The sequence below is a fragment of the Guillardia theta genome (assembly GCF_000315625.1).
Source record: "Guillardia theta CCMP2712 unplaced genomic scaffold GUITHscaffold_23, whole genome shotgun sequence".
Taxonomy (NCBI): Eukaryota; class Cryptophyceae; order Pyrenomonadales; family Geminigeraceae; genus Guillardia; species Guillardia theta.
This window is the reverse complement of record NW_005434651.1, coordinates 459482-471677: the sequence shown is the minus strand read 5'-3', so window position 1 is coordinate 471677 and position 12196 is coordinate 459482. Positions and strand designations below refer to the sequence as shown.

Sequence of the window (12196 nt, the reverse complement as noted above, 5' to 3'; positions counted from 1 at the left end):
CGATTATAGGCATACAATTGTCTCATAGCGCTTCAACACCGACCACACAGTTTTGTTGACAAGATATCCTTCGATAGCGATTGGAACGATGACACAAAAATTTACAAAAAATGAGACATTCACATGTTAGATATGCACAGGTTCCATGCCTATTCTCCATTTTCACAACTCTTCAAGTATCAGACCCTTCCGTCCCTTTGCTTCACTATCGCCATTCTCTACCACGTAAAATTTACATCTCTCACATTTGTGTTTGCAGAATCTCAAATATCAGTTCAGGTTCTTTTCTTTTCGCAACTTCCACATGCATTGTCATCTTTCGGCTCCTTCCTGCTCCCCTGCCTTCTCATCTCCTTCCTCTCCAATGCAGCCGCAGCCGTCGCGCTCTCACCCACCCCTCACCCCACCCACCCCCTCGTGTTCTCACACCCACCACAATCTCGTACCCCCAAGAATCTCCTATCACCCCTTCTAAATGGCTACCCACCCTCCAAATCCAATTGTGCACAGTATCAAAAATCTCTTTGGACCCAACGCACTGAATCACCCCCACCCACATTAAAACCTTATTCCATCACTAACCCCTAGTATCCCCTGGACTAGTTACACCCCCAGCACCTTCACCCACCTCCATCACCAGAGTGTTACCCACCTCCCACCCCCTGATTGACTGTTCCTACCACCTTTAGTCGCCTACCCCCTCGTCTTCCTTACTTGACCCCTACCCACCTTATTCGCCACAGAGAAGCAAAAGGACATACATAACCAACAAGTAGGGGTTATATCATCTGTTAAAGTACGGGTGATGATACTCCAAATTTTCTAAACAGGTTGGGGTACATCAAAATTGAGGTGTAGGGTGGGTGAGGTTGGGGTACGGTTGCAACGTATAAGAGTCCGTTACAAGGTTGTAACGCTATGGCATAATGGCGGGAAGATTTTCAAGGGGGTGTAGAGAGGAGGTGAAGGGTGAGGAGAGGAGCAGGTAGACATCAGGAAGAGAGGATGGGACAAAGGGAGATAGAAAACTCTACTGAAGCACAAGATTCATGCTAGCGAGGAGGAGGAGGAGGAGAAGGAGTAGGCCGGGGGGGGGGGTGTAGCTAGCAAAGGAGGCTGCGGCATAGAAGTAATACAAACCTGATGCAAAGGAGAGGAAGAGTAGAGAAATTATTATAAGTTAAGAAACATGGACTGGTGAGAGATAAAGTCGAAGGAAAGTTCCATTTCAGAAGGAAAGTAAGGTATATGCTACAGCCCTTGTGACCTCATGACGAGAATGCATTGAACGAACAGCAAAGTTCGATGAGAATTTTTTTGAGTGAAATGTTCAAACTTCTGGGACAGAGTCATAAAGGAGGACATGTGATGGATGAAGGCGAAAGAAAGGAGATATTCACCAAATCTGTCGTGGGTACGGGTGCTTCCTGAAGATCAAGCAACCTGATGGAAATGAGGGAGAGGGCGGGAAGGGGCGGGGGGAGGTGCACGATGTGAGTGAATGAGGGGCAGATAGACTAGTATTCGGAAGAGTCACAACAGGGCTAGAAGCATTCTTGCAGGATCCTAGGTAGTCAACGCATAAAGAGAGGAGCAAGATGGTGAGCGAATTAGCAAGGAAACTGTGAATGCCGAGACATGACGGGAGCAAGAAGAGAACGAAGAGCATCGCAAAGGTTTAGGATACGGGTTACAGATGTAGAGACAAGTAATCGAGCCTGATCGCTGATGAGCAGATGGCATACACTAACAACGAGGAAGACAACACACCGGTCATCTCTGCCATTGAGTCGGTATATTGTGAGCAACGCTGTGACTTGAAGATTGACATGCTTGCAGGCCCGTGCGCACCGTCTAGGTACAGTTTTCTGACCGAATGTACTGATGTTTTGATGTCATCATTTCTAGAAAAAGGAGTTTACCAGCTCATTCTCGCTCTTGCCATCGGATTTCTTGCCGGCTATGCAGTTGCAAAGGCACATTAGGAGAGATGGAGAGGTTTTCTATAGGAATTTTGTAAATGTGAGAAGCAAGCTTGTCAGACGTAACCAAGATCAATGAAGTTTGAAACGAGACGGTCATGGATTGTGTGAGGGTGACAACTGTCTGTCAAGGCAGCCGGAGTGCAAAGTCGATAATAGTGAGCGTCACACCTTGACAGGAAAGCGTTCACAGAAGAATGTTCTACTGCTGTGAACATAGCAACTAATGGTACAGGAGACAACGCCTGTTATAATAGCACATCAACTCAAGCTCCGACGTGGAAATCATCTGCAATATGATCATTCCAAGGTTTTGGTCGTCACAGTAAAGCCAACGAACCTCAGCCCGAAGACATCCCCTCCGTCGTAAAGAGAGATAGCCTAGCATATCCTTAGAAGACTGCGAGGAGACGACTCGTTTACCAGGCAGCTCGCCAGCCTTTCTTTGCTATCATACGGGGGAAGGAGTAACTCGTTGAAGCATGTGTTTGCCTGCCCAGTGGCTCACTTTCCATACCCCTTGACCCACATCCATCGCACCTGAGGCAGGCGGGTCGTGTCGTACACACGGATGATCTGAAATCGTTTCGGTCCAGTGGCTCCATAGAGCCCTTGTAAGGTCCCTTGAGTCCCAAAAGCACAAGCACCATGTGTGTTTTACCGCTAAAGCCTCCGGTTGGCACTCTGCTTGTCCCCGTGACGAACTGCAGAAGTTTCGCTCTCATCTCCTGTCAGCACGTCATCTCTTGCATGACCAACACAAGTAGACAAGCACCTCATCCCAACTCTCCACGAGCTCCCAAAACCATAGCATCACTTCATGATCTGCTGTGTAGCCCGCCTGCAACTTCCCTTCAGACACGACATGGCGACTCCAATCGTTTACCTTGTATTCGCAATTCTCCTTCCAGTCGGCTATGTCGATCGTAGGCATTCCACACAGAAGCAGCTACACATCAATCAGATCAAGGGATACAAACAAGCATCAAAAGCATCAAAACCTCGAGCTCATCTTCCGTAAACTTGAGAAGCACATCTTGGGGCATAATGTCATAGAATCCTGTGGTGGCCCTTGAATTAGTGGATGACCTTCGAGGAGGTTCAAAGGCACCTGCTTTTAGCGAGTCTAGTTGTGGCTGCACGCTCTTGACTAGTCTCCGGTCACAAAGGAGCTAGAGGCTGGTAATCAAACAAGAGGGTATGGGAAATGGAACAGAAACCTCCAGGTACTCGTGCTTGTTGTCGTTTGTGACCCGGATGGATTCGCCATTCTGTGTGTGTTCTAAGCAAACGGCAATGTATAAGCAACCGGGTACCTCTTTGAGCGGAACCTGAACTATCGATCCGAATTCTTCTTCTTCAATAACGAAGTATAGGTCCAGGTCTGCAGCTTCGATATCGTTGTCTGCGGAAAGATAAGTGCAAATCTCACATGCGGAATAGATGGAGAATTCTGACCGAGAAACCACTGTAATGAGCTATGATACACGGGATCAACACGGGACATGTCATCAAATCCTATATCACGCTCCAAAAGGTACTGTTGAATCAAGTCAGGGAAAACAATTCGACGATGTGAGGGTCTTCGCATCACTTTGTAAATGGTTGAAGCGAAATTTGACTCCACAAGAAATCCTGCACTATGCAGTGAACAAGTTCTTCTGCTTTGCAGTCCAGCAAATACCGTCAAAGATGGCTTTCCCCCACACCCTCCCAATAAAGCGAAAGTAGTCGAGATGATGCGATTGATGCTTTGAAGCAGAGTTCACCTAGGGAGAAGTCAGAAACCCTCAGCACAAAACAAATTGTGTCCAAAAGAACCTGAAAGGTTCTGTTTTTCCCCACAGGTGTGAACAATGCATACGCCGGGTTGACCACCTACCAGTGCATTCAGAGTGCATGGTCCAAGGAAAACAACAATACCTCTCTACTTATCAACATAAACCAATGCCTGGTTAACCCTCCGTCGTCCCTTCCATCTTCTCTCTTGAACTTAATCTAGATACCCACACTTAAGGAGACTGTCTTTGGGAAGAGCAGGCATCTGTTCAACCTGTAACGGCCCTTGAAGTTGTTCACCAGAAAACTTGGCAAACGATCGGAATGAATCATAAAATAGATCGTTCCTGTCCACTTCCAACTTCACCGACTTTGCATCCAGCCTGACAAAACATTGCTAAGAACGTGTCACCAGCATGAACATTGATGAAGTACTTGTGTTTTAGCCTTAATTGTTGTTCCAACCACTTGTTTTTCAGATGAAAGGCAGACTCCTTTGATTCCTGATTACAAGTATGCTCATTAAAAGGAAAGTAAAACGCATGATTAAAAGATAGGTTTTTTTACCTTCATGAGTTCAATGTCATCAAATGAAATTTCTGCCATGTCTATCACAACATCATCTAATTTTCCATCCACCTATCAAAAAATCATCATTTGAGGAGTGAATTAATATGAAACAAAATATTACTGGGGCAGCTCTTGGCACCCTGTAGGGACTCTGAACAACATTTCTGTTTCCAGCATGCACCTCTCGGTTTCGTTGCTATGTTCATTCATTCAATGCTGGGCGGCAGCGCCCACTTAGCATCTCAAGGCTTACCTCGATGGCGATGGCAATTGCTCGTCGTAAGCTGTTGTCGTCTCTCCTCTCGTGGCGCTCAGAGTGGTTGGACTGTCTTCTCCTTCTCCGACGCCATAAACAACCGGCTCCTGAAATTCTATTCAGCAATCCAACCAATCGTATAAAAGAAGAGAGCGACCTGAAAGGATAAATGACATGACGACAAATCCTTTGAGAATATCATTGAGGGTATCCTCGGAATTTGTGGGGAATGCAGGAATCAAATGCATAGTTGAGGCCTCAATAGAATATGATACAAACTTTGAATCAAATTGGAAATAGATACTTCTCCAAATCGACCGAAGGATGAGTTAGATCAGAGGCATCTCATCAAGATTGATTTAACGGCACGATATCAGATCTGGCCAAGGGTAGTAACTTTAGATCCGGCATAGTGTCCTACTATATGGGCTTGCTTCAAACAATTCAGAGGTGTACTTCTCCATCATTTTTCTGAAAGAGCATCTAATCAGTTTGGAATTGAACATGAACAACAAAGACAGCATTCGGCAATTCCTGGTCTACTTCAGTGTGTCTAATTGCACACGCCATCATCTCTACATGCACAGCTATTTCAAATTCATGTTCAAAGCCGCATATGCAACACCGTAACTGATCGGTCTCAAATGAACCTTCACTGCTCTACCTCGTCTAAATACGAATGACGATTTCTTTCTTGATTACGCGTCACATAAATTTTGTTTGTATATCACAATCATGAAGACAGATCGAAAAATCCTTGCATGGAATTCTGCATTTCCAAAAATTTCACTTGCGCAAAGTCTCAAAGAGCAGTACAGCGCCGAAAAATGTCTCAGTACCCGCTGGTTCCTATACGCAAATACTTTTCACGACTGCAGTACAGGACATAATGCTCCATAGGTAAATTTCATTCCCATGTGCCTTGCCAAAAAAAGGCAAGCTTCCAAAAACTTGTCTTGCAGCCCATAATCGTAGTTGAGAGGCATATATGCTTCGTATTGAAGTCACGTCCTTCAAGCAGGAGTGATGGGAAACCACGTCCTCCATTCTTGGTACCCTTCGCTGCCTTCCTCCCCCCTATCGGCTCCTCTCCTTCTCCCTCCATCTCGTCGACCCTGCCTCCATTCCCCCTACTAGGATTGCATGATCACAGCTCTAACAGGTCGTTCACTAATAACCAAGAAATAGGTTAAGATAGCAGAACCATACTAGATACTCGTTATTTCCTATGACCTCTTAGTTCTTGCTAGTGAGCAAGTCTGTATGCGCGAACTCCGAATAGACAAAATTATCCTAATAACAATATTAATGGCTATGTTAGTTACTGAAGACCTTTGCGACCTCAAGGCATTTTAGAAACTCGAGTACCCCTCCTGTAATCTATCGACTACCCCACCCCCTGCTTGCCCCAGGACCACCCTCGGTCAGTCTAATAAATTTCACCACCACACCCATTCAAAACTCATCTCCATGTACCACCCCACCCACCCCATGATGTCCGTGACTTTTTGATTTCTCCCCAGGTCTACCTTGCCCTGCTTTCCCTACCCCCACCCACCTTTTACCCTAATCCTCCCCACAAAAATAAGCTTCCTCCTCCAGTACGTACCACTTACCCCCCTACCCTGACATATTATATCTACCCAGTTTCGTCCTAGAAAGTACCGGTGGTAGCCCTGGAAACTTTGGCGGCACAGTGCCGTGTCACGCGGCCACGCGGCCCGCCGGGCCCCGGCCGGCCGGGCGGCCGCGCGCTCCGAGGCTCCGCCGCCGCCGCCCGCGGTACTACTATCAGTGACTACGTACTAGCCGCGCGGTCAGACCGGCGCCGGGCGGTCACTGAATCATTGCCCGTGACTCTCATCAGCACGGTGATGTGCCGCCGGCGGCACGCCGCAGTATAGTACGGTACTACTGTTCAGTGTCACGGTGACGGTGCGTCCGGCCGCGGCCAACTTACGGTTACTCAAACCGGGCCGGCCCGGGCCGCCGGCGGCCGGGCCGGGCCGGCGGCCGGGCCGGTGGTGACCCGGCGCCCGGCCCGGCGGTGCCACCCTGCCAGGGCAGTGACTCGGAATGACTCTCAGTGAATCGCGAAAGGTTATGAGCTATGTTGCAGGGATCGATGCTAGATTTTAGTAGGGTAGGGTGGTGAAAAGGAGTAATCCGCCTCAGACTATGCTTCACATACCCGTTGGGTACACCGGCAAATTGCACTCAAACTCCACCGGTGGTATGGCTGCAATAAGATCTGAGGTGGGGTGGTGCTGTACTGGTATCCATGATTTTGGTACCCACCCTACACACCTTACAAAATGAAAGTCACTGATCACCCCAACAAAAGACCCTTTTATTCTACTCACTACCCCCACCCGCTCGTTTCTACCATCAAGTAGTCTTCCCGGCAATTCTCCTATAGCACCCCATCTCCTATCCCACCCGACCCCACCCCACCTCGCAGAAACCCCCTTACACCAGTCACCACACCCTACAATCAGACCGGTGCTCAACCTCACCATCAGTCAATCTAAATGACCCCACCGTTGTCCCTGCACCCGACCTACAACCACCCCAGTATATACCCATTCATCCACCATGGATGTACCATTCCAATAAATGTGAACAATTTCAAATTAATAGGGCAAGTTTCAATTATGAGAAGGAAATATGGTCTAGTTTTCGAAATTTCAAATCATAATTTGTGAAAGGGTAGCTGTTTCCCCTACCCCCTGAGCTTACCAAACTCATCCACCACCCCAGGCAAACCCGTTGCATCCCACCAACAGAGTACCCACCCTTTCTCAATCCACATTTCACCGGTACTGTCTTCTGAAATCTGGGGAACCCGTCGCTTTTCCCAAGTGTGACCCCACCCTTCTGTTCAAGCTCTCCACCCACCCTGATTTTCAAATTATACAATAACGAATTTTGAGTATAGGTGGGTCATCACCCCCACCTTCGGATAATCTGCGGAGTACCCCTACCCCTCGAATTGGCCGCTCGCTCCTCTGCCGATGGCGCGCAGCCGCCTGGACGCTATGGAAACTCTACCATCCTTCAAAGGTTCAGATGAAATGATCGTTTTGATGGATTGTTAAGATATGTATGCTTCTCATGAGCAAACTCCTTGCATAGCAATACTTTCTGAATTTGAGTTCTCGCACTCTGGCATTGCCCAAACCACTTTCAGTTTTCCTATTTCTCACATCCATACTTTGTTGATTGACATTTGCCCAGTCACATCGGTTGATTTTGAAATGATCAGTATGCACTTGAGTTCATTGTCATATTACGCAATACTGTGTCTATCTCCTTGCTTCTCTGACCCTCAAATTAATCCTGCAAAAGTCTGTGCTTTACCCCTTCACAGTAGGTTTTCTGAGTATTGAGCTGCATAATCCACTGACACAGTCCTGGATGTCTGATGTACAGACTTTGTTGTTGATCATTACAGGGCAATTTTTGAGCATGTCCTATGACGTCCATTGTGAAATTAATCGTCTTCCCTTTTCTTATTTGAACTACTGGCATTGAAGCATCTGCGAATGGTTGATTTGTTCATTCATATCAATGCATGATCTGATGTATCATAAATTTTCTTTACATGATCTGATTGAATCAAGCGAAAAAATGCGAATGCCTAGTCATGAATTGTCTTGCTTTCATACATGATTTAGAATTTTTCTCTGATATTTGCTGTGTACAGAAGTACCAAACAGTGAGCGTGCGAATCTTTTTGTGCGAAAATTGCGCCTTTGTGGCATCATTTGCGATTTCACTGATGGAGGAGGAACGGATAGAGACAAGGAAATCAAGCGACAGGTTTTTTTTTTCGGATTGATGATTTCCTGTCGCTGAAATCTATCTGTCTTCATGAAAGACGCTTTTGGAGCTTGTAGATTACGTGAACAGTGCAAAGCAACCTTTCGTCGAGGGAATCATGCCCGAAGTTGTGACAATGGTCCTTGCCTTTCATGGAAATCCGATGTCAAGATAACAGGAAATTGATAGGTTTCTGCGAATATCTTTCGCCAGTTGCCTGCTCGTCCAAAGGACACACCGTTCGATCCAGAGGAAGATGAACCTATCCTTGAACCTGTATCTTTCCTTCTTCTTGAAATTTCTTCGATTTACTATGTTCTAGGCTTGGCCTCACTTGCATATCGTTTACGAATTTTTTCTTCGTTTCGTTGTCTCTGGTTCAACTGAGGCCAAGGTCGAAGAATCCATAATTTTCTAGGAAATGTTTTGAATCGTGCTACAGGTTGCCAGAAAGTACATCGACACAACTCTGATCACAAGATTTCTTGAGCTGTTTGACTCTGAAGACCCACGCGAGAGAGACTACTTGAAAACCATTCTTCACCGAATTTATGGAAAATTCATGCCTCATCGTGCTTTCATCAGAAAGGTGCATCTATTCTCGGTAACTTGACAGCATTGTAAGCATTGTCAAATAGGCCATCAGCAACGTCTTTTACCGCTTTATTTATGAAACAGAGAGACACAACGGCATTGCTGAGCTTCTGGAAATCCTTGGAAGCATTATCAACGGATTCGCATTGCCATTGAAAGACGAGCACAAGCAATTCCTATCAAGAGCACTTATTCCTCTGCACAAGCCATCAGGCTCCTGCATTCAGCAATACCACCAGCAGCTATCCTATTGCATTACTCAATATTTGGAGAAGGATCCAAAGCTCGCGGATATTGTCAGTCTTTCCACTTGTACTTCTATTGACTTAACTTACTGATTTGACAGATTTTGAGAGGGTTGATAAAGTACTGGCCGCATACTAACAGTTCCAAAGAAGTCATGTTTTTGAATGAGCTGGAAGAGTTGTTAGAACTGACTCAGGTGACCATTTGGAAAGATTTCTTGTCATTTCATTCTGATGTTCGTGCAAGTCGGCTGAATTCGCCAAAGTTGCTGAGCCCTTGTTTCGTCTGATTGCAAGATGTATCAACTCCCCACATTTCCAGGTCTGGTTTCTGTTCCTGCATTGCGAATCAAAAGTTGATTTTGATTTGAAACAGGTGGCTGAGAGAGCGCTTTTTCTATGGAACAACGAATACATTGTCTCCTTGATTGCTAAGAGCAGAGACGTAATTTTGCCCGTGTTGTATCCTGCTCTCGAAGCAAACACAACGAAGCACTGGAATAGGTATGATTTGACTGATGTGTGTCATTCATTTAACTTTTTGATCTACACAGCACTGTTCATGGACTGACCTTCAACGTCCAAAAGCTTTTCATGGACATGGATGCAAGGTTGTGGGAGGAATGCACGCAAAAACATAAGATGAACATGGAGAAGTACGTTATCTGCTGATTTCAGCATGAAAGTAACCTGTCGACAGGAATGCAGCTGCGCATTTGTCGAGGAAACAGAAATGGGAACAGCTCGAGCGGGCAGTTGGTGTAAAGGGATAGAGATACTGATACAAAACAGTGGAATCAGGAACGACTGAATGTGTTAAATGAATCGCAGATAAACCGCCAGAAGACAGAGCTGTGTGATACAGCATACACAATACAGTTAGCATCAGCAGTGGTTTTCTTTGGGAGTCTTCATTTGCAATCTTTCTGTTTCTCATTTTCTAGCTCAATGTGACGTAGACGCAACCATGACATGTGTTTCATAATTATTTTCCCTGCTTGCTTTTTCAGTGTGACTGCGATCCGATCATGATCGTTGCCACACTTGTTGGCTTCGTCTCCATCGGTAATTGCAAGGGTAGACAAGACATTCTGCAAAGATTTCTCTAGCATCTGCAGCGCCTCCGTCTCGTTCTGTAGTGAAACCGGTGAGTCTTCGTCAGCCTCGAGCAGTTTGTCGAAGAAGGAGGCATCATAAATTCCGTTCGCGAGATACGCCGACCATCGAAGGAAGGTCAAGATGTTCCACGACAACTCCGCTGGTGCCCCTTCGTCCCCTGCGTACAGTTCGAATTCCAGCCATGATGCTGCTTTCGTTTCACCCATTCTTGGAGCGCGGGAGTTCGTCCCATCCTCTTCTACCTCCTTTCCGAAGCTGATGATCATATCCTGCATGCGACGAAACTCGGACTTGAGGGTAGGGGTAGCGATCAAGTGCTCAGGTGGGTTGGGAGGATGACGCAGCCATAGCATGCAGGAGTCGAGCGGGTTGTCCTCTAGGACGAAGCCATAGTGCTCCAAGAGCCCTGCGTTGCTCCAATTGCCGTAGTGAATCATCACCTGCTCGCCCTCCTCGTAGGAACGCAAGCAGGTGACACGGTAGACCATGGCGTCCTTACAGAAGCCACATGCGGCAACGGGGGCAGTGGAATGATTGAGGAAGTCGAGGACAGGAACAAGGCATCCGACCGTCTCTCCTCGTAGGCTGTACCCGCTCTTCCTCTCGTAGTGGCAGCTCCTTGTACTTACCGTCCCTGCTGCCCACAGGTAGTCCTCCCTTGAAAAGCTACTGAAACCGAGCTGGATCCTCTCAGCTTCCTCAGCGGCCTCCGGCTCGTTCCATGAACGCTTCTTGCAACGTGACAGGAGCCTTTGTAGCTGCGAGAATTCGTCGTTGACAACTCGCTTGCGACGAGCTGCGATAGCAAGGAAGGGCTTGAGAGTGTCAGGTCGAGGCCCTTCACATCCATGACAGTCACCTTGTACTGCAGTCGCGCCACGCTCTGCTCACTCCAGTTCTCCAGAGTGTCGTAGCTGGGAGGGATGGATCGGATGAACCTGACAGGCACCCACGAAGTTCAGGTGCTCATGACACGTCCCAGCCTGCGCTCACCTCCACCATCTCGATCGTTCGGCCTTCCATTTCTCGACGAGGAGGTGGAGGGAAAGAAGCTGCCTCTCACACAATTGCTCGTCTTCCTGCGAAGCCGCCTTGACGACTTCTCTAACAAACCTGCACTCCATGGCTGAGTCCGCAGACAAGAGTAGGTGTGAAGGTATCTCCAGCACCACCTCGCCTGCGCTAGATGCGTCACATCGGCGGGGACAGTCCATCATATGGATTTTCCACCTTCTGCTATGGATCGAGTTGACTTCATTCCTCGGCATCTTGTGGATTCGAAGTATGCTGGCTGGAGGGGAGGAGGCTGCATCCCCTCCGCACATGCCCAGGTAAGAAGCTCGTCCATGGGGGAGAAGGATGAAATACAGCGAGGGGGCCCTCAGGGCACACAAAAACTTCTCTTGTTGTGTGCAAGGATCTTGTAAAGCTCTGCCTGCTCCTCCTACCTGCTCCTCCTACCTGCTCCTCCTACCTGCTCCTCCTGCCTGCTCCTCCTGCCTGCTCCTCCTGCCTGCCTTCCTGCCTGCTCCTTCTCTCACTCTTCCCTTCGCATCTCCCTCCTCTCTGATAACCTTCCCTTCCCCTCCATCACGAATTTCCTCCCCCATAATAATCGAGCCTGCCTCACGGATTTTATCTACACTTGCAAAAGGGCAGCAGATAAATTACAAATTTTCTATAGCATATCCGCTGCCACTCATGATGGCATGAAATTTTGGGGCACGTGCCAATGCAACCGGAGCGAAGAGAGGATGGCAGGCTGGAAGGAGGAAGAGGAGGATAAGAGGGATGAGATGGTGATGGTGATGAAAGCTGATGGTGATGGT

The 12196-nt window shown here is 47.4% G+C and overlaps 4 protein-coding genes across 4 annotated transcripts; 2 read left to right on the top strand and 2 right to left on the bottom strand.

The window, feature by feature from the left end:
- Positions 1-1628: 1628 nt before the first annotated feature.
- Positions 1629-1985, top strand: GUITHDRAFT_106161 (hypothetical protein; the record flags this gene model as incomplete). The annotated part of the gene is made up of 4 exons (XM_005835004.1): positions 1629-1676; positions 1737-1793; positions 1840-1858; positions 1909-1985. The coding sequence occupies 4 exons, from the start codon at positions 1629-1631 to the stop codon at positions 1983-1985; spliced, it is 201 nt and encodes a 66-aa protein (XP_005835061.1).
- A 297-nt stretch (positions 1986-2282) lies between these two features.
- On the bottom strand, positions 2283-3923 carry GUITHDRAFT_106160 (hypothetical protein; the record flags this gene model as incomplete). Its single annotated transcript, XM_005835003.1, has 15 exons — positions 2283-2363; positions 2406-2474; positions 2523-2605; positions 2644-2710; positions 2758-2823; positions 2869-2931; positions 2984-3042; positions 3094-3154; positions 3203-3253; positions 3299-3387; positions 3441-3522; positions 3577-3617; positions 3667-3751; positions 3804-3860; positions 3906-3923. The coding sequence occupies 15 exons, from the start codon at positions 3921-3923 to the stop codon at positions 2283-2285; spliced, it is 972 nt and encodes a 323-aa protein (XP_005835060.1).
- A 3659-nt stretch (positions 3924-7582) lies between these two features.
- Positions 7583-10089, top strand: GUITHDRAFT_162523 (hypothetical protein). Its single transcript, XM_005835002.1, has 12 exons — positions 7583-7650; positions 8294-8409; positions 8468-8548; positions 8599-8685; positions 8732-8803; positions 8852-8998; positions 9048-9299; positions 9350-9445; positions 9496-9570; positions 9625-9752; positions 9803-9904; positions 9949-10089. Exons 1-12 carry the CDS (start codon positions 7602-7604, stop codon positions 10019-10021), a joined length of 1278 nt encoding a protein of 425 aa, XP_005835059.1. The 5' UTR covers positions 7583-7601; the 3' UTR covers positions 10022-10089.
- Positions 10090-10159: 70 nt separating this feature from the next.
- On the bottom strand, positions 10160-11491 carry GUITHDRAFT_106158 (hypothetical protein; the record flags this gene model as incomplete). Its single annotated transcript, XM_005835001.1, has 3 exons — positions 10160-11182; positions 11227-11305; positions 11361-11491. The coding sequence occupies 3 exons, from the start codon at positions 11489-11491 to the stop codon at positions 10160-10162; spliced, it is 1233 nt and encodes a 410-aa protein (XP_005835058.1).
- Positions 11492-12196: the final 705 nt, after the last annotated feature.